This window comes from Elephas maximus, chromosome 26 (assembly GCF_024166365.1).
Source record: "Elephas maximus indicus isolate mEleMax1 chromosome 26, mEleMax1 primary haplotype, whole genome shotgun sequence".
Lineage (NCBI taxonomy): Eukaryota > Metazoa > Chordata > Mammalia > Proboscidea > Elephantidae > Elephas > Elephas maximus.
In genome coordinates this window covers 20,617,463-20,639,071 of record NC_064844.1, presented here as the reverse complement: position 1 = coordinate 20,639,071, position 21,609 = coordinate 20,617,463, and the positions used below count along the sequence as shown (strand labels likewise).

The following is a 21,609-nucleotide window of genomic DNA, read 5'->3' as shown; positions in this document are numbered from 1 at the left end:
TAAAACGGAACATTTCAGAAAAGGAGAGTGGTATTAGCAAAGCTAAAAAAAAAAAAAAAATGGAGGGAAAATTCGTGTCTTGGGTCTCTCTCTAGTTAATACTCTGTTCTTTCTCACTTCATCAGACAAGCTTCTTTAACAAATAGTCTTTATTCTACCTTCTGTCTTCCCAGTCACTTTTTAAACTTACTAGTGTCCCAACCAGTCACTGAAATCGCCCTGGGGAAGATTCTGTGTCTTCTTCATGGAGATTTCAGAGTCGTTACCATATTTTAATTCTGTGCAACATTGGACACTGTTCAGTGTGTCTTCCTTTTTGAGGCTTTTTTCTCCCTTGGTTTCTGTGGTACTATTTCTAGGTATTCTTCCTATCTTTGGGATAATTTATTTGCAGCTTCTTTGACTGGGCCATCTTTTTCCTATCCCTTGAATGCTGATGTCCCCCTAAATTCTTTCCTTGGTCCTTCTCTGTTCTTGCTTAGTAGTCTCTCTACTGAGTTTATCGTATCAGTAGAAAATCATAATTGTGATTTTTTTCTTTTTAAAAAAATTCCAAATTGATAATACTTTTTTTTTTTTTCCTATTAGATCAGCTAAAAAAACGCGGTATACCTGTCAGTGAACTGCTGCTGTGTTGGAAGTTAGGTTTTTGGCTGTTGTTTTGTGTCGTTTATCCAATTAATGTGTACATGTTCTAGTGTAATGTAATGGACCTTTCAAAATAAATATTCATTTCAGTCACGTGCTTATTATTTTCTTGCAAGAGAGGGTGGTATACCATTCCTTGGAAAATAGTCTGTACTGTAAAAGTCATAAAGAATGTCTCTCTGTTGCTAACTATGCTGTTTTCCCCCTCAGAGCTATCACAGTTTCCATCACGAGGAGGAGCATATCTTTTTTAATACTAAATTTATTAACATTTCACTTTGAAATTTTAGGGTAGATTTTCCTGAAAAGGATATACTACATTCCTAATTAAATGTTTGATTCATAAGCTAGATTCATATGGAAGTGTTCATTGATAACTTAAGGGTAAACTTCTGTGGCACTTTTTTCTTCCTCTGCTATATTCCTTATGCAGTTGAGATTAAGAGATTACTTGCAGATTTATTAGCAGTTTTATTTCTAGGATAAAAATAATGCTTCCCACTGTAATTTGACAACTAGCATACTTTTTTCTTAGTTTGAAATCGCAGCTATTGCTGAGACAGAGACTTCCCTGAGCACAATACATTTTTTCATTTCCAAGGCAGAAAGTTAAAGATGAAGTGAATTTTCCCAATGAGCATTTTTATTTTTCTCTCTCTTCTTAATCTTGCCTGTCACCGTCTTCCTTCTTTATATCTAAGAGCTTTATTACTTTCTCTTGGCTGAGGAAACAATACGTTTAGATCCCCTAGTGAAACTCTTATCAAGGAGAAAGTCTCAGAGTACTAGCTGTAATTGCAGATAATACCTGGTCCTTCTTGGGCTTATGCACCTTAACAAAAAAAAATTTTTAATTCTTATTGAAGTATATAATACAGAAAAGTACAACAAATGTAGACATGTAACTAGTTGAATATTTACAAAGCCAGCACACCCAAATCAGAAACTAGATGACACCAGTCCCTCAGAACCCCCTCTCACGTCCTCTTCTAGTCACGCAGAGTAACCGCTAGGGGTTTTTTTTTTTTTTTGCTTTAACATACATGAAGTCATAGAGTATGTATTCTTTTTGTGATCTGGCTTCTTTGACTTAACATCGTTTGTGCATTTCCTGCATACAGTTGCATTTGTTATGTTACTATTACTGTACAGTGTCCCATTTGTGAATAGACTGTAATTTGTCCAGTCTTTCGTTGGTGGGCATTTGTGTAGTTTTCAGTTTGGGGCTGTTATAACTAGTGCTGCTGAGAACATTTGTGAACATAGGCTTTTCTTTTGTTTATGCCTGGGAATGGAATAGCTAGATCATAGCTTGTGCACATATTGAGCTTTAATTGATACCATCAGTTTTACAGCGTGTTTATGCCGTTCTACATCGTCACCAGCAGTGTGTGAGAAGTCCATTTGCTTCACATCATACTTGGTATTACATGTCTTTTATTTTAGCCATTCAAGTGGGTAGGTAGGAGTGTTGAATTGTGGCTTTAATTTGCAGTTTCTTAACGAGCAATGAAATTTAGCACTATTTCATTTGTTCATTGTTACTTATATATATATTCCTTTTTTTTTGGTCTTTTGGTTATCTTTTTCTTGTTGATTTTTAGGAGTTCTCTATATATTATGGATATGCCTTTAAATACTTTTATCTTTTAAATTGAACACGGGTTGCTTAACCTTTCCTAAGAAACTTAAGACTTGATAGGAGTGAAAATTCTGTAGATAAGAACAGTAGAAGCTCCCTTAACCAGCCTCCATTTAATCACCTTGTAGGATTAATAACATTCCCTATTCCTCTGATAAAACGTATTAAGTATGCCCACAGCATATAAAATGCTTACAGCTAATAGACTGTTCATCTCACACACTTCTGTTCCTTCTAGTTGAAATAAACAGAAGTACAGTCAAACTCTGACTTACTAAATCTGTTGTATTTGTTTCCAGACATGTTTATACAGCAAGTATAGGCAGTCCCCAACTTTCGATGGGGTTCCCTTTCAATGACTCCGTCATGTTAGTTCTAATGTAAGTTGGACACTTCTTTTTAAAAGTTTTTTTTAGTTTTTATTATTATTGCCTTTTATTATCAGTGTCTTTATAAATCCGACCTTTGAACATCTGAGAATGATAACATCAGCAAATTACATGGCGCACCATTGTATGTAGTGCATATTACTAATGATAAGATGTAAAAAAAAAAAAAGGTTCTAAGTGTGGTTTGTCCTAACTCAGTATGTGGTAAATTGGGGACTACCTGTACTTGTTTTACTATTTATATAATTTAATTAAATATTAACCTAGTCCAGTGAAATGAAAAGGAGAACAATTATTTTGAATAGAACAAAACAAATGTTGTGGAAACAGCAAAGTGAGATGCTTAAAAAATTTCTGTCCAATTAAATGTGGATAAGAAACATTCTAAAAAATTTGAGAAAGGTCATAAAATCTAGAAGGATTCTCCACTCTTATCACTTTGCAAGTACTCTTGTCTGTTTTTAAATTTTTGCCAAAAAACCACTTTAATGGAAAATTTCAGTCAAACCAACAAAAATAGAATAAACCCCTTTAAAAAAATTTCTTTTTTTTATCCATCTCCCAGCTTCAGTAATTATCAACATGTGGCCAATTTTGTTTGTGCTATACCCCCCACTTTTCTCCATTCTCTGCTTGCCTCCCAGGTAATTTAAAAGCAAATCTCAGATAGCATATTTTATTCTTAATGATTCCTTAAATATCTCCAAATATTCAATAACCAGATTTTCCTGATTTCTTACAGATGGCTTGTTCAAGTCATGATCCAAACAAGGTCCACATAGTGGATTTGGTTAGTGTCTCTTATGTCTCTTTTAATCAACAATAGTTCATCCTCTTTTTTATTCCTTGGCATGTATTTGTTGAAGAAACTAGATTATTTGTCCTGTAGAATTTCCAATGTTCCCATCTGTGGTGTCATTAAAATGTTTCTCCATTTCCTGTAAACTAATAGTTTTATTCATATGCTTGGTCAGATACTGGCTATATCTGCTTTATTTACTTACTTGGAGAAATAATTTACAGTTGGTGCTGTGTATTATTATATCACATTTAAAAACATGTAATGTCTAATTCTGTCACTTGGTTTTCTGTGTTTTAAAACTGTGTATGTGGTATCATACTGTATACGTTCTTGTGGTTAGGTGCCATTAAGTCATTGCCGACTCATAGCGACCCTGTGTATAACAGAACAAGGTATTGCCCTATCCTGGGCCATTCTCACAGTCGTTGTTATGCTTGAGCTGGTTGTTGCAGCCACTATATCTGTCCATCTGGTTGACGGCCTTGTTCTTCTTCACTGACCATCTCCTTTACCCAGCATGATATCCTTCTCCAGGGGCTGATCCCTCCTGAGAACATGTCCAAAATGTGTGAGACAAAGTCTCACCATCTTGCTTCTAAGGAGCATTCTGGCTGTACATCTTCCAAGATGGATTTGTTCAATCTTTTGGCAGTCCATGGTATTTTACAGTATTCCTGCCAAAACCATAATTCAAAGGTGTCAATTTTTTTCGGTCTTCCTTATTCATTGTTCAGTTTTCACATGCCTGTGAGGTGATTGAAAACAGTATGGCTTGGGTCAGGTGCACCTTAGTCCTTAAAGTGACATCTTTACTTTTTAACACTTTAAAGAGGTCTTTTGCACGAGATTTTCCCAATGCAGTGCGTCATTTGATTTCTTGACTGCTGCTTTCATGGGTGTTGATTTTGGATCCAAGTAAAATAAAATACTTGACAACTTCAGTTTTTTTCTCCGTTTATCACGCTGTTGCTTATTGGTCCAGTTGTGAGGATTTTTGTTTTATGTTGCTGTGTAATCCATACTGAAGGCTGTGGTCTTTGATCTTCATCAGTAAGTGCTTCAACTCCTCTCACTTTCAGCAAGCAGGGCTGTGTCATCTACACATCGCAGGTTTTTAACGAATCTTCCTCCAATCCTGTTGCCACATTCTTCTTCATATAGTCCAGCTTCCCAGATTACTCACTCAGCATACAGATGAATAAGTATGATGAAAGGATATAACCCTGACGCACACCATTCCTGACTTTAAACCATGCAGTATTGCCTTGTTCTGTTCAAATGACTGCCTCGTGATCTGTGTACAGATTCCTCATGAGCAAATTAAGCGTTCTGGAATTCCCATTCTTCTCAGTGTTATCCATAATTTGTTACGATCCGCATAGTTGAGTGCCTTTGCATAGTCAGTAAAACACAGGTAAACCTCTTTCTCGTAGCCTCTGCTTTCAGCCAGGACCCATCTGACATCAGCAGTGATAACATCTGGTTCCACGTCCTCTTCCGAATCCAGCTTGAATTCCTGGCAGTTCCCTGTCAATGTACTGGTGCAACTGCTTTTGAATGATCTTTAGCAGAGTTTTACTGGCATGTGATATTAATGATACTGTTCAATAATTTCTGCATTCGGTTGGATCACTCGTCTTTGGAATAGGCATCAATATGAACTCTTGTAGTCGGTTGGCTAGGTAGCTGACTTCCAAATTTCTTGGCATAGATGAGTGAGCACTTCAGTGCTACATCCATTTGTTGAGACGTCTCTATTGGTATTCCGTCAATTCCTGGAGCCTTGTTTTTCGCTAATGTCTTCAGTACAGCTTGGACTTCTTCAGTAATATCAATTCTTGATCGTATGCTTCCTTCTGAAATGATTGAACGTCGACAATTCTTTTTGGTACAATGACTCTGTGTATTCCTTCTATCTTCTTTTGATGCTTCCTGTGTTGTTCAGTATTTTGCTCATTGTGTCCTCCACTATTGGGACTCGAGGCTTGGATTCTTTCAGCTTGAAAAACACTAAGTGTGTTCTTTTTTGGTTTTCTATCTCCGGCTCTTTGCACATGTCATTATGGATACTTTACTTTGTCTTCTCAAGCTGCCCTTTGAAATCTTTGGTTCAGCTCTTCTACTTCATCATTTCTTTCATTTACTTTAACTACTCAGTGTTCAGAAGCAAGTTTCAGAGTCCCTTCTGACTTGCATTTTGGATTTTTCTTTCTTTCCTGTCTTTTAAATGACCTCTTGCTTTCTTCATGTATGATGTCCTTGATGTCATTTTACAACTTGTCTGGTGTTTGGTCATTAACGTTCAATGTGTCAAATCTGTTCTTGAGATGGTCTCTGAATTCAAGTGGAATATACTCAAGTTCGTATTTTGGCTCTCTGGACATTTTCTAATTTTCTTCAACTTGACCAGCAGTTATCAGTGCATCCTGATTGCTTGTTTGATCAATTTCAGACTGCAGAAGTTGGTAAACATCTTCAGTTTCTTCATCTTTGGCCTTACTGTTGGTGTGAAAATTTGAGCTTGCGTATGAGCAACTGACGGTCTATTCCACAGTCAGACCCTGGCCTTATTCTGACTGATGATATTGAGCTTTTCCATTGTCTCTTTCCACAGACGTAGTCGATTTGATTCCTGTGTATTCCATCCGGCAAGGTCCATGTGTATAGTCACTGTTTATGCTGTGCAGAAAGGTATTTGCAATGAAGAAGTTATTGGTCTTGCAAAATTCTATCATGCAATTTCTGGCATCATTTCTATCACTAAAGCCATATTTTCCAACTACTCATCCTTCCTTGTTTCCAGCTTTCGTGTTACAGTCACCAGTAGTTATCAGTGCATCCTGATTGCTTGTTTGATCAATTTCAGACTGCAGAAGTTGGTAAAAATCTTCAATTTCTTCATCTTTGGCCTTACTGTTGGTGTGAAAATTTGAATAATAGTCATATTAACTGGTCTTCCTTGTAAGCATGTGGATAGTATCTTGTCATTGATGCATTGTATTTCAGGATAGATGTTAAAATGTTTTTTTGATGTTGAGTATAGTGCCATTCCTTTTCAATTTCTCATTCCCCACACAGTAGACCATATGATTTTCCTATTCAGAATGGCCAGTACCAGTTCATTTCAGCTCACTAATGCCTAGGATATCGATGTTTACGCATTCTCTTTCATTTTTGATGATTTCCAATATTCCTAGATTCATGCTTCTTACATTCCACGTTCTGATCATTAATGGATGTTTGCAGCGGTTTCTTCTCATTTTGAGTCGTGTACATCAGCAGGTAAAGGTCTCAAAAACTTGACTCCATCCGTGTTATTAAGGTCGATTCCACTTTGAGGAGGCGAGTCTTCCCCAGTGATCTTTTGAGTGCCTTCCAACCTTAGGATCTCATCTTCCAGCAGTATATCAGACAGTGTTCCACTGCTGTTTGTAAGGTTTTCACGGGCTGATTTTTTTCAGAAGTAGAATGCCAGATTCTTCATCCTCGAGTGTGTTAATCTGAAAGCTCAGCTGAAACCTGTCTGCCATCGTGACCCTGCTGGTATTTGAATACCTGTGACATAGCTTCCAGCATCACAGCAACACGCAAAGCCCCCACAGTATGACAAACTGATATAGTAGAAGGATTGTACTATATATATCCTTCTACAGTTTACTTTTTTTTTTTTAATGTTTAACATTATTGTTTTGTAATTTGTTCAAGTTGTTACATGTTCATTTTGATCTGGTGGTGGTGGATGTATGTGGGTGAGTTTAAGACTAAATATATGTACAAAGCAGTATTAAGTTTGTCAGAGGAACCAGGGGAACGAGTAGATTTTTTAAAATGATAAATATAAGCATTTTAGCTCAGTTAATTATAAAGATAAGAAAAGAAGGACACAGTGAAATAAGTAAGTCTGCAGTCCTAGGTTGAGACCCAGTAGTGCGGGAGTGTGTCAGTGAGTAAGCACGAGAGCATGCACTAGGTCAATCCAGAGCCAAAAAAGTGAGAAAGAAGCCAAAGGAGGAAATGTTTAGCTCAGTGAGAGAAGCAGGGGAAAGATACCTGTCTTTTCTATTACATATAGTCATTGGAGAAAATTTTTCTTCTGGATCTCCTTCCCAGCTCTGCCAGACATCTAATGTTGGGGGTTCTCTTTTCTAGCAGCCCTGATCTTCTGCATGTCTCCAAGGCAGTAACAGTAGTCTCTTCCTGTCTTTGCCGCTGGTTCTAGAATGAGACTATAACAAAACAACCAGTGTTGGGAGAGGTACCCAGGAAAAGAAAAACAAAGAGCTTCTCCCCTAGAGGACTTTAGGATCTAGTTAGGAATTTGAAGTGTAGCTTTTTAGACAGATAATTAACCACCTCCTGCAGTATGATGAGGCAGATGATGTAGTTTACTCCACGCTTAGCACTCAGCTCAAGATCTCTGACCACCTCCTCTCAGCAAGTGACCTAGTCTCCTGCTTCACAGATGAAAATCCAGGTAGGAAAACGAACGTCTGTGTCTGCTCTCTGCTCTGCTCTTCATTCTTGGATAAAATGGTGTTTCTTTTGAAGGCTCAGCCTGTGGCCTGTATTTTCTCTTTTAGCTCTTCACATCTTCTCTAGCTGGAGCTCTGCTGCATGCCCTTTGTGTTAGTAATCGCTCTCTCAATGTGTTGGTTTCTCCCCAACCCCTATAAATACACTACTCTTTCATTTTGAACAAAAACCACATCGTTAACTTTGCACAACACGCTCCCACCCCTTGTCCCATTTTTTCCCCTTTCTATCTTCAACCAAATTCCTTAGAAGACTCCTTTACCCCTCAGTCACAGCTCATCTCATTGTAGTCCTGTTTTTCTCCTCACCACTCCCCTGAAACTTCTCTGGTAAAGGTTCCCTAATAATGGCTAAATGCAGTGGATCATTTTCTGTCCTTGTCTTTCGATATCTTCGTAGTCTGTGACATTGTCTTCTTTCCTGATTCTGTGACTACCTTTCTGACAGCTTTTATTCTGTCTTCTTTGCAGGCTCCTTTTCTTCGGCCTGCCCTTAAAATAACCTTGACTCTATTACCAATTCTCACAACTCCAGCTATCAGTTACATCCCGATGTAGTTCCCAAAAGCACATCTCTAGTTGAAGCCTCTATCGTAAGCCCATGGTCTAGTTACACTTTTGTTGCAGTTAGCGCAAACTCAGCAGGTCCAAAACTGCATATCATGACACTCCCTCCGCTCCCCACTGTGTTTCTTCTTCTTTATTCCCTATCTCAGCGAATGGTTTCTGACCATTTACTCAGTCACTCAGATAGAACCATAGGATCCTTCTCTACTTTCATTCCCTCGTCTAATCAGTGACCATATTCCATCCGTTCTGTGTCTTGAATAACACCTCTTGAATCTATCCTCTCATTTCTAACTTCTAGTGGGTAAATTTCTGCTGGTAAAATTGTTTTTGATTCTTTTCAGCATCTTGAAAAAGTTTTTCGTGTAGTAGTATTCAAATATTCGAATCGATGAATACGCCTTTTAGAAAAGCTACTTGACTGTGATGGTAAAGAGAGAAGGTAATGCTTGAGCGTAAAAACTAAGCTGAGAATAGGAACCACAGGCTTTCTGCCCTGAAATCAGATTTTGATTTGAGAAGAAAGGAATGCCCAGGGTGTATAGCCTATAAATCTGTAGTGATCTACAATTGAGAGGTGATAAAAAAGAAGCCAGAATTGTACGATGTGTAAGTGCTGTCTTTTTGAGCCCTAGTGGCGTAGTGGACAAGTGCTCAGCTACTAACGGAGAGGTCGGCAGTTTGAACCCACCAGCCATTCCGTGGGAGAAAGATGTGGCAGTCTGCTCCTGTAACGATTACAGCCCTGGAAACCCTGTGGGGCACTTCTACTCTGTCCTGTAAGGTCGCTCTGAGTCAGAATCAACTTGATGGCACTCAATAACAACAACTTAGAAAGCACCTGGTTATCGAACTTCTTGACAGCCTTTCTAACCATAGGAGGCTGTGAGCAGTGATTTAATTGGGCTACGTTTCTGGTAAGGAAGAGTAGTTGAAACATGAATTATAGACGTACGATCTACTTCAGAGCCTTTCACCAACTACTAGCAGGATTTGAAGCCCTTACTAGTCTTTGTCTGGCATACCACATTTCTTTTGTGTCATTACGTTTCCTGCCCTGTCTACTCCTATTCTACTACATCTCTCCCAAACATCTTTTGTTTCAAACACATTTGCACACTTCCCAGCCCACTTAACCCCTCATAACCTTTCAAGTAAATCCCTGTACTTTGATGAATACGCCAGGTATTAATCAAAAGATGTACAGATATTAAACAAAAGAGAAGTATTTTCTCCAGCCTCACCTGTGTAAACTCTTTTAAAGACTTTTGGCAAATATTAATCTGCATCATTTTCATTCCTCTTTTACCAGCTTTGCTAATAATTGATCCTTATCTTAGTCTTTGCAGCACAAGTCTGGTCTCCATGTTCAGTCTGGTTTCGTTTTCATCCATGCCACAGTATTTTGTTGGTACATGTGTTTGTGTGTATGTGTTTATAGCAGTCATTTTGTTTGTTTGGGGTGATTTAAATTTGCCTAAGGCTTATTTAAAGGCAACAAATTGAAGTGACAAACCACTGATAGCTTTGTTTTGACACTTATTTTCGTGAATTTATTCTTTATTTAGCTTTAGAAGTGGTTATCAAAAGAATGAATATATATTGCAGTCATTAACTTTGACCTGCTTTTTACATGGTTTTGTAAGGTAGACTAAAGACATTTGTAATTCGAATTCCCTTAAACAAAGCAGATTGATATTATTGTAAGCATGGGTGATTTAAAACTGGAATATCTGACCAGTTGTAAATTGTTTATTATTATGGGTTACTTATTATTAGTGTAGTTATATGTTTTAAGTAATCTAGAAAACTAGTGAATTTAGAAAAATGACTACTCTCATTGTTATGTTTATTATCTTATTCAGTGAGATGGTTATAATAAATCAGCCATAGCCTTAACATTTAGATTTTAAAAATCAATGAAAAGTGTTCATTCTGTGTGGATTTCACCTTATTTTAAACAAAAGCAAAGAGAAACGGAAACATGACTGACTTGTCACTTTGTATACCCATTGTTTATTTTATTTCCTCCTAGGAAAAATACTCACTTTGTGGGCTTGAAACGGTTGTTTGTAGAAACTGGTTAGTACATTTTGTGTTTTAGTTTCAGAATGCAAAAATTAGGTTTTACATCTGAAGCAACTCTCTCTTACTTTTAATAAAAGAAGAGCCGAATGGTAGTGCCCAGGACAACCAAATAATTGTAGGGAATATTCCCGTGGTGTGTTAATTCATGTGTTTCTGCAGGCTGGAGCTGAGCCACGCCCCAAAGCTGCCCAAGTTTTTTGTCTGTATCCTACCCTCTTTTTCGTTGCGTGTGCTCTATTTGCTGTCTTTCCTTCAGTATCTTTGTCTCCTTTTATAAATAAAAAGAAGCTTTTCTTTAGTTGAGAGAGCAAAGGGGCTGGAGAAGAGCTATCTTAAGAAGTTTTTATTTGTGCCAACATAGAAGTGCTTTGTTGTAGGCCATCTGGACTGGGAGGATTTCCTCAGAATGTAAAGTATGTCGTGAGATTTAGAGAGTTGGGATTTGCTCTGGAACTATCTGGGAAGGCAACAGGAAACGCAGACAGAACTGGCTTATTTTGTTTGTAACGTAGGTGGCGAGAATGGAAGACAGCTTGCCTGGTTTGTGGTTCCTCTGCATTTAGGAAACTTATGCATGGGTAAGGAACCTCTCCTTTCCTGGGAACGCAGACCTGGCTCACAAACGTGAGTGAGTGTGACAAAAGAAGTCTGAGGATTTGAAAAGGAATCTAAATCCCTTGCTTGCTTTTGCTTCTTCCTTCCTTCCTTTCTCCCTCCCTCCCTCCCTCCCTCCTTCCTCTCTTTCTCTCTTGCTTGTCCGTTTAAACATGTGTGTCAATAATGGCATAAATATTTGCCCACATATTTAAAAAAAATACTTGGACTATACCTACTTTACAAACAAATGCATTTCCATTGTGAGGGCAGTGTGGACTCTGCTCAGTTGCCCCTCTCCCCTCCAAAAAAGGAGACCATGTGTATGACATATGTTATTCTTCCTGTAGTAAATAAATTGAGGGAAAAAAAAATTAAAACAGCAGCTTTTAATGAAAATTAACGAAAAAGTGCCTTTCTTAAATAATAGTAAATTAGAAATTATGTAATCAAGCCTGACTTTTGCTTCTCTGACGTCTAACCAAAACACTTTATCAAAAACAAAATTACCTGATTATCTGTTTTTAATCTATGTTAAGTAAGATTTTGAAAAAAGACCACTTTAATTATGAATGACTCTTGGTGGTAGAGGGAAGTAAAGTCCTTCTGTGGGACTAACCATTATGCTCAGAGTACAGTAACAAAAAAGTTTTTCATTTTCTTTTATTTAGCACAGTTTCTCTTATGATTTATATCAGTAGATGAATTTTTAGTTAGAATATCTTACAAGGAAAAAAAAACAGACTTAGTTAAAAAAGAAAAGAAAACAAGCCAAGAATGTTACTTGTGTTATTGCAGCCAGAAACTAAGTAGTCTTATCCTCATATAATCATCTTGCTAACTGGAGGTATTTAATATTGCCATTTACTAAAGAAATAAAATTGCCAAGCTTTTAACAATTAAAATATCTTATTTATTTAAAACCTCTTTGAGAGAAAATTCTTACTTTCAAAAATAGAATATTAAAGATAAAAAAAAGATAAATAGGAAACATTAATTCCTATATATTATCTCCGTATGAGCTACCCTGTTTTTATGAATATACTTTCTTATGGTTTATTTCAGAAAATAAATACTATCTGTTGCAGAATACATAATGCATGGACTTCAGTCTTTCTCTTTGTGCAACAATATTTGAAGACACCAATTTCAGTTTGGAAAAAATTGATAAAAATAATTTGTTACCGAATGCTTTCTGATGTGAATTCACTAACATGACAAATCAGTTGTAGTTTTGGTTTGTAAAGACTGATGTTGAAAGGCTGGCTCTTCCTTTGAATGTATTGTGTTGGTTTTTCCATCTCATTCTCTGGGAATATTCCTTTTAAACAGCATATTTACACTTCTACAGAATTACTTTAATTCACTATACATAAAATATACAAATTAACCAAATTTATACTGAAAATTTAGGTACATTACTAAATAGGTTTTCACCATACCCTGAATTAGCTTTGCTTTTTTACTGTGAAAATATTTACATTTTGTTTATAAAGATTGTTTTGGTGGAAGATTCAAATAAAACAAAAGAATTAAGTAAGCAAAAATCTACTGAAATCCTGCTTCCCAGAGACGTACCTCCAATCTCTGTATCTCTGTGTGTATGCATACCTGTGGATGTTTAGTTCTACACTATAAATGTTTCCTTGTACATTGTTTTCTTTTTTCCTCTCCATAGCATGACATTACTCTTACTAAACTGTCTTGTTTGTGATTACAAATATATACCATCTTTTTAAAGAGCTACGTGGTTTTCTGTAGTACAGCCATTTATTTAGTCAGTTCCCTAGTGATACTCTTTTAGGCCACTGGCCTTTAAAAAAGAACAGCAACAAAAAGCTATAAACAATGCAGGGTATTGTTACTGGTTTCTCATGGTTCTTTGTCCTTATTCGTTCTTCTTATTCCTCTTCTGCATTACCATTCTACCCAGTAAGACCTGCCCAGGTGTCTCAATACGTGTGCTTTGGGGTGATAAGAGACCGGTTTTAATTTTTTTTTAATATTTGTTCTTTGGAAGGTAATTGTATCTTATATCATGTACTAACTCTTTTAAATGAAGGAGTCCCCCACCCCCCCAAAAGATTCATAGGTAACAACTACCTTAATGTCATACCATTAGCCCTCTTCTCAAAGTCCCAGGGTTCTTGGAAAGTACACAACTTCATTTTTATTTTATGTTATTTTTTATTATTGTACTTTAGATGAAGGTTTACGGAACAAACCAGCTTCTCATTGAATAATTACACTGTTTTGTGACATTGGTTAACAACCCCACGACACGTCAGCGCTCTCCCTTCTCAACCTTGGATTCCGTATTACCCGCTTTCCTGTTGCCTGCTGCCTTCTAGTCCTTGCCCCTGGGCTGGTGTGCCCATTTAGTCTTGTTTTGTTTTATGGGCCTGTCTGGTATTTGGGGAAACCCTGGTGGCATAGTGGTTAAGTGCTGCGGCTACTAACCAAGAGGTCGGCAGCTCAGATCCTCCAAGCACTCCTTGGAAACTCTATCAGGCAATTCTGCTCTATCCTATAGGGTCGCTGAGTCGAAATCGACTCGATGTCAGTGGGTTTGGTTTTTTTTTTTTCCCCCTAATCTTTGGCTGAAGGGTGAACCTCAGGAGTAACTTCATTACTGAGCTAAAAGGGTGTCTGGGGACCATGCTCTTGGGGTTTCTCCAGTCTCTGTCAGGCCAGTAAGTCTGGTCTTTTCTTGCAAGTTAGAATTTTGTCCTCTATTTTTCTCCAGCTCTGTCCAGGACCCTCTATTGTGATCCCTGTCAGAGCAGCCAGTGGTGGTAGCTGGGCACCATCTAGTTGTGCTGGACTCAGTCTGGTGGAGGCTGTGTTAGTTGTGGTCCATTCCTCCTTTGGACTAATCATCCTCTTGTGCTTAGGTTTTCTTCATTCTCCATTGCCCCTGGTGGATTGAGAGCAGTGGAGAATCTTAGATGGCTGCTCACAAACTTTTAAGACCCTAGACGCTACTCACCAAAGTAGAATGTAGAACATTTTCTTTATAAACTGTTATGCCAATTGAGCTAGGTGTTCCCCGAGACCATGGTCCCCATAACCCTCAACCCAGTAATTTTGGTCCCTTAGGGAGTTTGGATGTATCTATGAAGCTTCCATGACCTTGCCTTGGACAGGTTGTGCTGACTTTCCCAGTATTGTGTACTGTCTTACCCTTCACCAAAGTTACCACTTACCTGTTGTGTACTGTTTTTCCATCCCTACCCCTCCCCTTCCTCGTAACCATCAAAGATTATTCCTTTTTGTGTGTAAACCTTTTCATGAGTTTTTATGTTAGTCGTCTCATACGGTATTTGTCCTTCTGTGATTGACTTATTTCATTCAGCATAATGCTGTCCAGATTCATCCATGTTATGAGATGCTTTGCAGATTAATCACTGTTCTTTATTGTAACAACTTCATTTTTATCTGTTTTTGGGTTGAATTTGCAAAAATGATTTCACTGTTCTCTAAGAACGGAAGTGAGTAAACTACTTTTGTAGTCTAGTTGTCTTCATCCCCCATCTACTTTTGCAGGAGAGAAAAATCATTCTTCTTTCCTTCCCCTGAAAATATGTTTTAATTACATAAAAATTATCTGTGCACGTTGTCTGTGTACTCCTCCCTATCCTATCCTGTTTTCTGCCCTAGACTCAGAAATAACTACAGTCAGAAATTCATGTACATCATTCCTTTATAGTTTTATTTTAAACAATATATTGTTTACATCGTATGCTTTTTAAAACTTTTGTAAATAAAAAGTTCATCCGACTTGCTTTTTTACACTGATCATTATGGTGCTAAAAGTCACACATTATATGCCTGTAGGCGTAGTTTATTTTTACCACTCTGTAGTACTGTGGTGGATGTTTATGTCACAGTTTATTTTTCTGGTAGAGTTGATGGACATTTAGGTTTTTCTATTTTCTTTCTGTTATGAGCTATGTTGTTTTTGTTAGATGCTTTCGAGTTGGTACAAACTCATAGTGACCCTTTGTATAGCAGAACGAAACACTGCCCCGGCACTGCACCATCCTCACAATCATTGTTATGCTTGAGCCCCTCGTTGCAACCACTGTGTCAGTCCATTTTCTCAGAGGGTCTTCTTTTTGGCCGACACACCACGTTTCCAAGCAAGATGACTTTCTCCAGAGACTCGTCCCTCCTGATAACTTGTCTGGAATATGTGAGATGAAGTCTTGACTTCCTTGCCTCTAGGGAGCACTCTGGCTGTACTTCTTCCCAGACAGATTTGTTCATTCTTCTGGTAGTCCATGGTATATTCAGTATTCTTCGCCAACACTGTAATTCAGAGGCATCCATTTTTCTTCAGTCTTCCTCATTCATTGTCCAGCTTTTGCATGCATAGGAGGCAGTTGAAAATACCGGGGTTTGGGCCAGGCACACCTTAGTCCTCAGAGCGACATCTTTGCTTTTTAAACACTTGAATGAGGTCTTTTGCAGCCGATTTGTCCAATGCAGTACATTGTTTGATTTCTTCACTGCTGCTTCCCATAGGCATTGATTGTGGAGCCAAGTAAAATCTTTTCTCCGTTTATCATGATATTGCTTATTGGTCCAGTTGTGAGGATTTTGGTTTTCTTTACATACTGAAGGTTGTAGTCTTTGATCTTCCTCAGTAAGTACTTCAAGTCCTCTTCACTTACAGCAAGCAAGGTTGTGTCATCTACACATTGCAGGTTATTAATGAATCTTTCTCCAATCCTGATGCCACGTTCTTCATATAGTCCATCTTCTTGGATTATTTCCTCAGCATACAGATTGAATAAGTATGGTGAAAGGATACAGCCCTGAGGCACACCTTTCCTAATTTTAAACCATGCAGTATCCCTTTGTTTTGTTGGAACAACTGCCTCTTGGTTTATGTACTCGTTCCTCATGAGCACAGTTAAATGTTCTGGAATTCTAATTTGCAGTGTTATCCAAAATTTGTCATAATCCACACAGTCTAATGCCTTTTTGTAGTCAGTAAAACACAGGTAAACATCATTCTGGTGTTCTCTGCTTTCAGCCAAGATCCATCTGACATCAGCACTGATATCCCTCATTCCACATCCTCTCCTGAATTCGACTTGAATTTCTGGCAGTTCTCTTTTGATATATTGCTGCAAACGTTTTTGGATTATCTTCAGCAAAATTTCATTTGTGTGTGTTATTAATGGTATTGTTTGATAATTTCTGCATTTCATTGGTTCGCCTTTCTTTGGAATGGAAATAAATATGGATCTGTTCCAGTTGAGTGCCCAGGTGGCTGTCTTCCAAATTACTTGCCATAGAGGGGTGAATGTTTCCAGCATTGCATCTGTTTGTTGAAACATCTCAACTGGTATTCCGTCACTTCTGGAGCCTTGTTTTTTGCCAACACTTTCAGTGCCACTTGGACTTCTTCCTTAAGTACCACTGGTTCTTGATCATATGATGCCTCCTGAAATGGTTGAATGTTGACCAGTTCTTTTTAGTACAGTGACTCTCTTTGTATTCCTTCCATCTTCTTTTGATGGTTCCTGTGTCATTCAGCATTTTGACCATAGAGTCCTTTACTATTGAAGCTCAAGGCTTGAATTTTTTCTTCATTCTTTCAGCTTGAGAAATGCTGAGCATGTTCTTCACTTTTGGTTTTCTCACCCCAGGTCTTTGTATATTTTATTATAATACTTTAGTCTTCTTGTATTGCCTTTTGAAATCTTCTGTTCAGCTCTTTTACTTCATCATTTCTTCCTTTCACTTTAGGTACCCTGTGTTCAAGAGGAAGTTTCAGACTCTCTTCTAACAACCATTTTGTTTTTTTTCTTTCTTTTCTGTTTTTTTTTTTCTTAACGACCTTTTGCTTTCTTCATGTATGGTATCCTTGATGTTATCCCACAAATTGTCTGGTCTTCGGTCATTAGTGTTCAGTGTTCCAAATCTATTCTTGAAATGGTCTCTAAATTCAGGTGGGATATACTCAACATTGTACTTTCACTGTCATGGACTTGTTTTACCTTTCTTCAGCTTCAGCTTGAACTTGCATATGAACAATTGAAGGTCTGTTCCACCGTCAGCGCCTGACTTTCTGTTTGATGATATTGAGCTTTTCTATCGTTTCCTTGCACAGATGTAGTCTATTTGATTCCTGTGTATTCTATGCGGCGAGGTCCACGTGTATAGTCACAGTTTATGTTGTTGAGAGAAGGTATTTGCAATGAAGAAGTCTTTGGTCTTACAGAATTCTGTCGTGCAATCTCTGGCATCGTTTCTTTCACCAAGGCTGTATTTTCCAACTACCCATCCTTCTTTGTTTCCAGCAATCACCAGTAATCATCAGTGCACCTTGATTGCTTGTTTGACCAATTTCAGACTACAGAAGTTGGTAAAAATCTTCAGTTTTCTTAAGCTTTGGCATTGGTGGTTGATGCATAAATTTGAATAATAGTCATATTAATTGGTCTTTCTCGTAGGTGTATGGAAATTATTCTGTCACTGACAGAATTGTACTTCCGGATGGATTTTGAAGTGTTCTTTTTGACAGTGAATATGACGACATTCCTTTCTATTTGTCATTTCCATCATAGTAGACCTTATGATTGTTGAATTCAAAATGGCCAGTATCAATCTATTGCATCTTACTAATGCCTAGGATAGAGCCCTGGTAGCACAGCAGTTAAGAGCTCAGCTGCTGACTGAAAGGTCGGCAGTTCGAATCCACCAGCCACTCCTTAGAAACCCTACTCTGACCTATAAGGTCGCTATGACAGCAACAGATTTTTTTGATGCCTAGAATATCAATCTTTTTGTGTTCCATTTCATTTTTGATAACTTCCAATTTTCCTACATTCATACTTCGTACCTTCCACCTTCTGGGTTTGTGTGTGTGTGGCTGTTTCTTTTCATTTTGAGTCCTGCCGCATCACCAGATGAATGTCTTGAAAGCTTGACTTCATCCCCATCGTTAAGGTTGACTCTACTATTTTAATCTGGAATGTCCGCTGAAACCTGTCCACCATGGGTGACCCTGCTGGTGTTTGAAATACCAGTGGCATAGCTTCCAGCATCACGGAAACACACAAGCCACCACAGTGTGACCAACGAACAGACGAGTATTATGAACTATACTGCCGTGAAAATTCTTAAGCATGTTTCTTGGCATGTGTGTGCAAGAGTTTCTCTAGATCAGAGGTTAGGAAACTCTGCTTCGCAGCCACGTGTAAGAGCTATGGCTGCTAACCAAAAGGTCAGCAATTCCAGTCTACTAGGCACTTCTTGGAAACCCTATGGGGCAGTTCTCTGTCTTACAGGGTTGCTATGAAGGTCTGAGTCGGAACTAACTCGAGGGCATCCGGTACCATCAGGTGTGTAAGAGCTCAAGTTACTCCATGTCCTTGGGATAACTTGGTACCGTTAGACTTTAAATTTTTTTGCAGATCTGGTGAGCTTAAAATAGTATTTCATGTGGTTTTAATTTTCCTTTCCCAGGTTATTAATGAGGAGCTTGAACCTCATCTCATGTTCTTTGGCCATTATATTTCCTTTTTATGAGGTATTTAATCAAGGCTTTTGCCCTTTTTTCTACAGGGTTGTTTTTCTTTTTGGCTTACAGGAGTTCTTTATCCCAGATACTAACTAATCCTTTATTATTTGTATGTGTTACAGCTATCTTTTTTCCCCTGTTTGTAGATTGCTTTTTCTTTTTATTATGTGTTTTAGTGAACATATGTTCTAATTTAGTTGAATATATCAGTCTTTACTTTTATGGATAGTGCTTCTTGTGTCTTGTTTAGGAACATCTTTCCTATTTTCAGAATATGAAGATACCCTTTATTTTTTTCCTGAAAGTTTTATAATTTTGTGTTTAATTCTTAAATCTATTTGGATTTTATTTTTGTGTGTCAAAGCTTGAATATATGCTTGATGTAAAAGACAATGAATTTGTAAATTTAAATTTAACTTAATTTGGTATGTCCAGCCTCTGTTTCTTTATATATTTTATTTTTTGATATAATATTTTTTCCTCTTCTTTTGGGATTCCAGTGATACAAATTTTTAGGTCCCTGATGCTTTGTTTTTTTTTGTTTTTTTCCTTAATTTTCTTCTCCCTCTCTTTGTTGTTCAGATTGGGTAATTTCTATTGTTCTGTTCAAATTCACTGACTCTTTTCTCTGTCATCTCCATTCTGCTGTTGAGCCCCTCCAGTAGATTTTTTTACTTCTGTTATTTTTCAATTCTGAAAGTTTCATTTGACTTTTTCTTATAATTTTTATTTCTTTGTTGAGAACTTTCTATTCATTTCAAGAATGTTTGCCCCATGCTTTATGGAGCATGGTTTTCATAGCTGTCTCTTCTCCCTTGTCCGATAATTCCAATATTTGTGTCAGTTCATGGTTGGTATTTGTTGATTATCTTTTCCTTTGAGTGTTTAGATTTACCTGATTCTTTGAATGTCAATAAATGCATTGTATATTGGGCATTTTGAACATTATGAGACTCTGGATTCTTTTAGAATCTTCTGGAGAATGTTGATGATGTTTTTGTTTTATCAGGCAGTCAACTTGGCTAAATTCAGACCGTAGTCCTGACCTGTGCTCTGTGGTTCCTATGTTAATTTCCGAAGCTTTTACTGGGCTATTCTTATCTGCCTTGTGGGGGTACCACCCAAGGACTAGTCTGGGACCTGAGCAGTAGCCTACACCATTTCAGTTCTCAACATCTTGCTGTGTTGATCCTGATCGTTTCCATGCATAGACAGTTTGATGGATGAACCTAGGACTTTATGCACAGATTTACAGTCTCCCTTTTGCTACTTTTCTCCTCCCCATGATCTCCCCCACACTCTCTGATAACAAACCCAGTTTCCATGTACTCTTGCTAGAAATACAGGGCTTTACCCTCGCTGCATTGTTATGCACTTCCTGTAACTCAGTTCGCCTCAGGGTGAAGTGGTAAGAGAAAAGAGAATGCGGGGCTGCCAACCTGCTCCCGGTACCACTACCTCTGTGGTGTTGCAACTTAGTAACTGGGGTGACCTGATTTAAGGTCCAGAGAGCTTCATTCTTCTGATGGCTAATGTTATATGTCAACTTGGCTAGGCCATGATTCTCGGTACTGTGTAATTATCTCCCATTTTTGTGATCCGATGTAATTACTCTCCATTTTGTGATGTCCCATAAGTAATATAATCACTTCCATGGTGTGATCTGATGTGATTAGCCAATCAGTTGTAAGGAACTTTTCCTTGCAGCTGTAGCCTAGACCCTACTGTCTGACCTGCCAGTTCTGGGTTTGTTAGCCCCTGCAACCATGTGAGTCAGGAGAAGCCTCCAGCTGACGCCTGACCCGCAGACTTTGGGACTTGGCATCCTCCACAACCATGTGAGCCATTTTCTTGAGATGAATCTCTCTCTGTGTATGTGTGTGTGTTATGTCAGTATGTATATATGTATGTATATACGTGTGTGTGTATATATGCTTTACTAATTTTGCTTATCTATAGAACCCAGCCTAAGACAGTCCTGCAACACTCTCCCCTCTTCTTAGTCTTCTGATCATAAAAAGGATTTTATTTGAAGTTTTTTCTGTACACAGTCTTGGGATTCAAGCTGCTCTGGAGTTTAACTTAGGCAGTACAAGGAGAATAAAAAACCAAGGAACTTATTGCTATATGGGTTGTTCTTCAAAGTTTGCTTTTCCTTTTCAGCCCACCTGCTAATATTTACTCTTTTCAGAGGCTTCAGATAGTTGTTTTATGTTTTCTGCTCAGAGTTTTTAGTTGTAATTAGTGGAAGAGACAGGGTGACGGTGCCCATGCCATCTTAATCGGAACCAGAAACCTTACCATGTATATTTTAACCCCTCATTTATCCTAAAGGCCGTTACACAGCAACCCTGACTATCTGGAAACTACCTGAGGACCAAAACGTAAGCAACGAAGCTCTTTTAACAGTAAAAATAAAGATATGAGACAGCTGCATTGGAAATCAGGAGATCTTGGTTCTAATGTTATTCTGCCATGGGAAAATGAGCCTTAAATTTAGCTCTGAATGTCTTTGTACACTTCCTAATGTCATGTGCCATCTGGCATGGAAAAGAGCTGTGTTTTAGATCTGACAAACTTGAGTCAGATCTCAACTCTCCAGATTATGAGCTGCGTGATCTTAGGCAATTATTTCTCAAGGCTTCAGTGTACTTATTTTTAAAACAGTGGTACTCCCACTTCATGGGATCATTGAGAGCCATAAATAAAATTGCATAGTAAGTGTCTGTTAGAGTGCCTGCCTACCACAGAATGGGTACTAATTTTGATTTTTTTCTTGTACCTTTTTCTAGTTTTAAAATTCCCTTTGT

At 37.9% G+C, this 21,609-nt stretch overlaps 1 protein-coding gene across 3 annotated transcripts in view; it reads left to right on the top strand.

Annotated features, from left to right (window-relative positions):
- Positions 1-21,609, top strand: part of EML4 (EMAP like 4) — a 201,343-nt gene that overhangs the window by 66,285 nt on the left and 113,449 nt on the right. Inside the window, exon 1 of one of the 3 annotated variants that reach the window (XM_049870525.1) lies at positions 10,679-11,246. The exons of the other annotated variants lie outside the window; for them this stretch is intronic. Coding sequence (XP_049726482.1) covers positions 11,243-11,246 — 4 coding nt within the window. The 5' untranslated portion in view covers positions 10,679-11,242. Of the gene's footprint in view, positions 1-10,678; positions 11,247-21,609 lie in introns of those variants that run through there. 3 annotated transcript variants of the gene reach the window in all.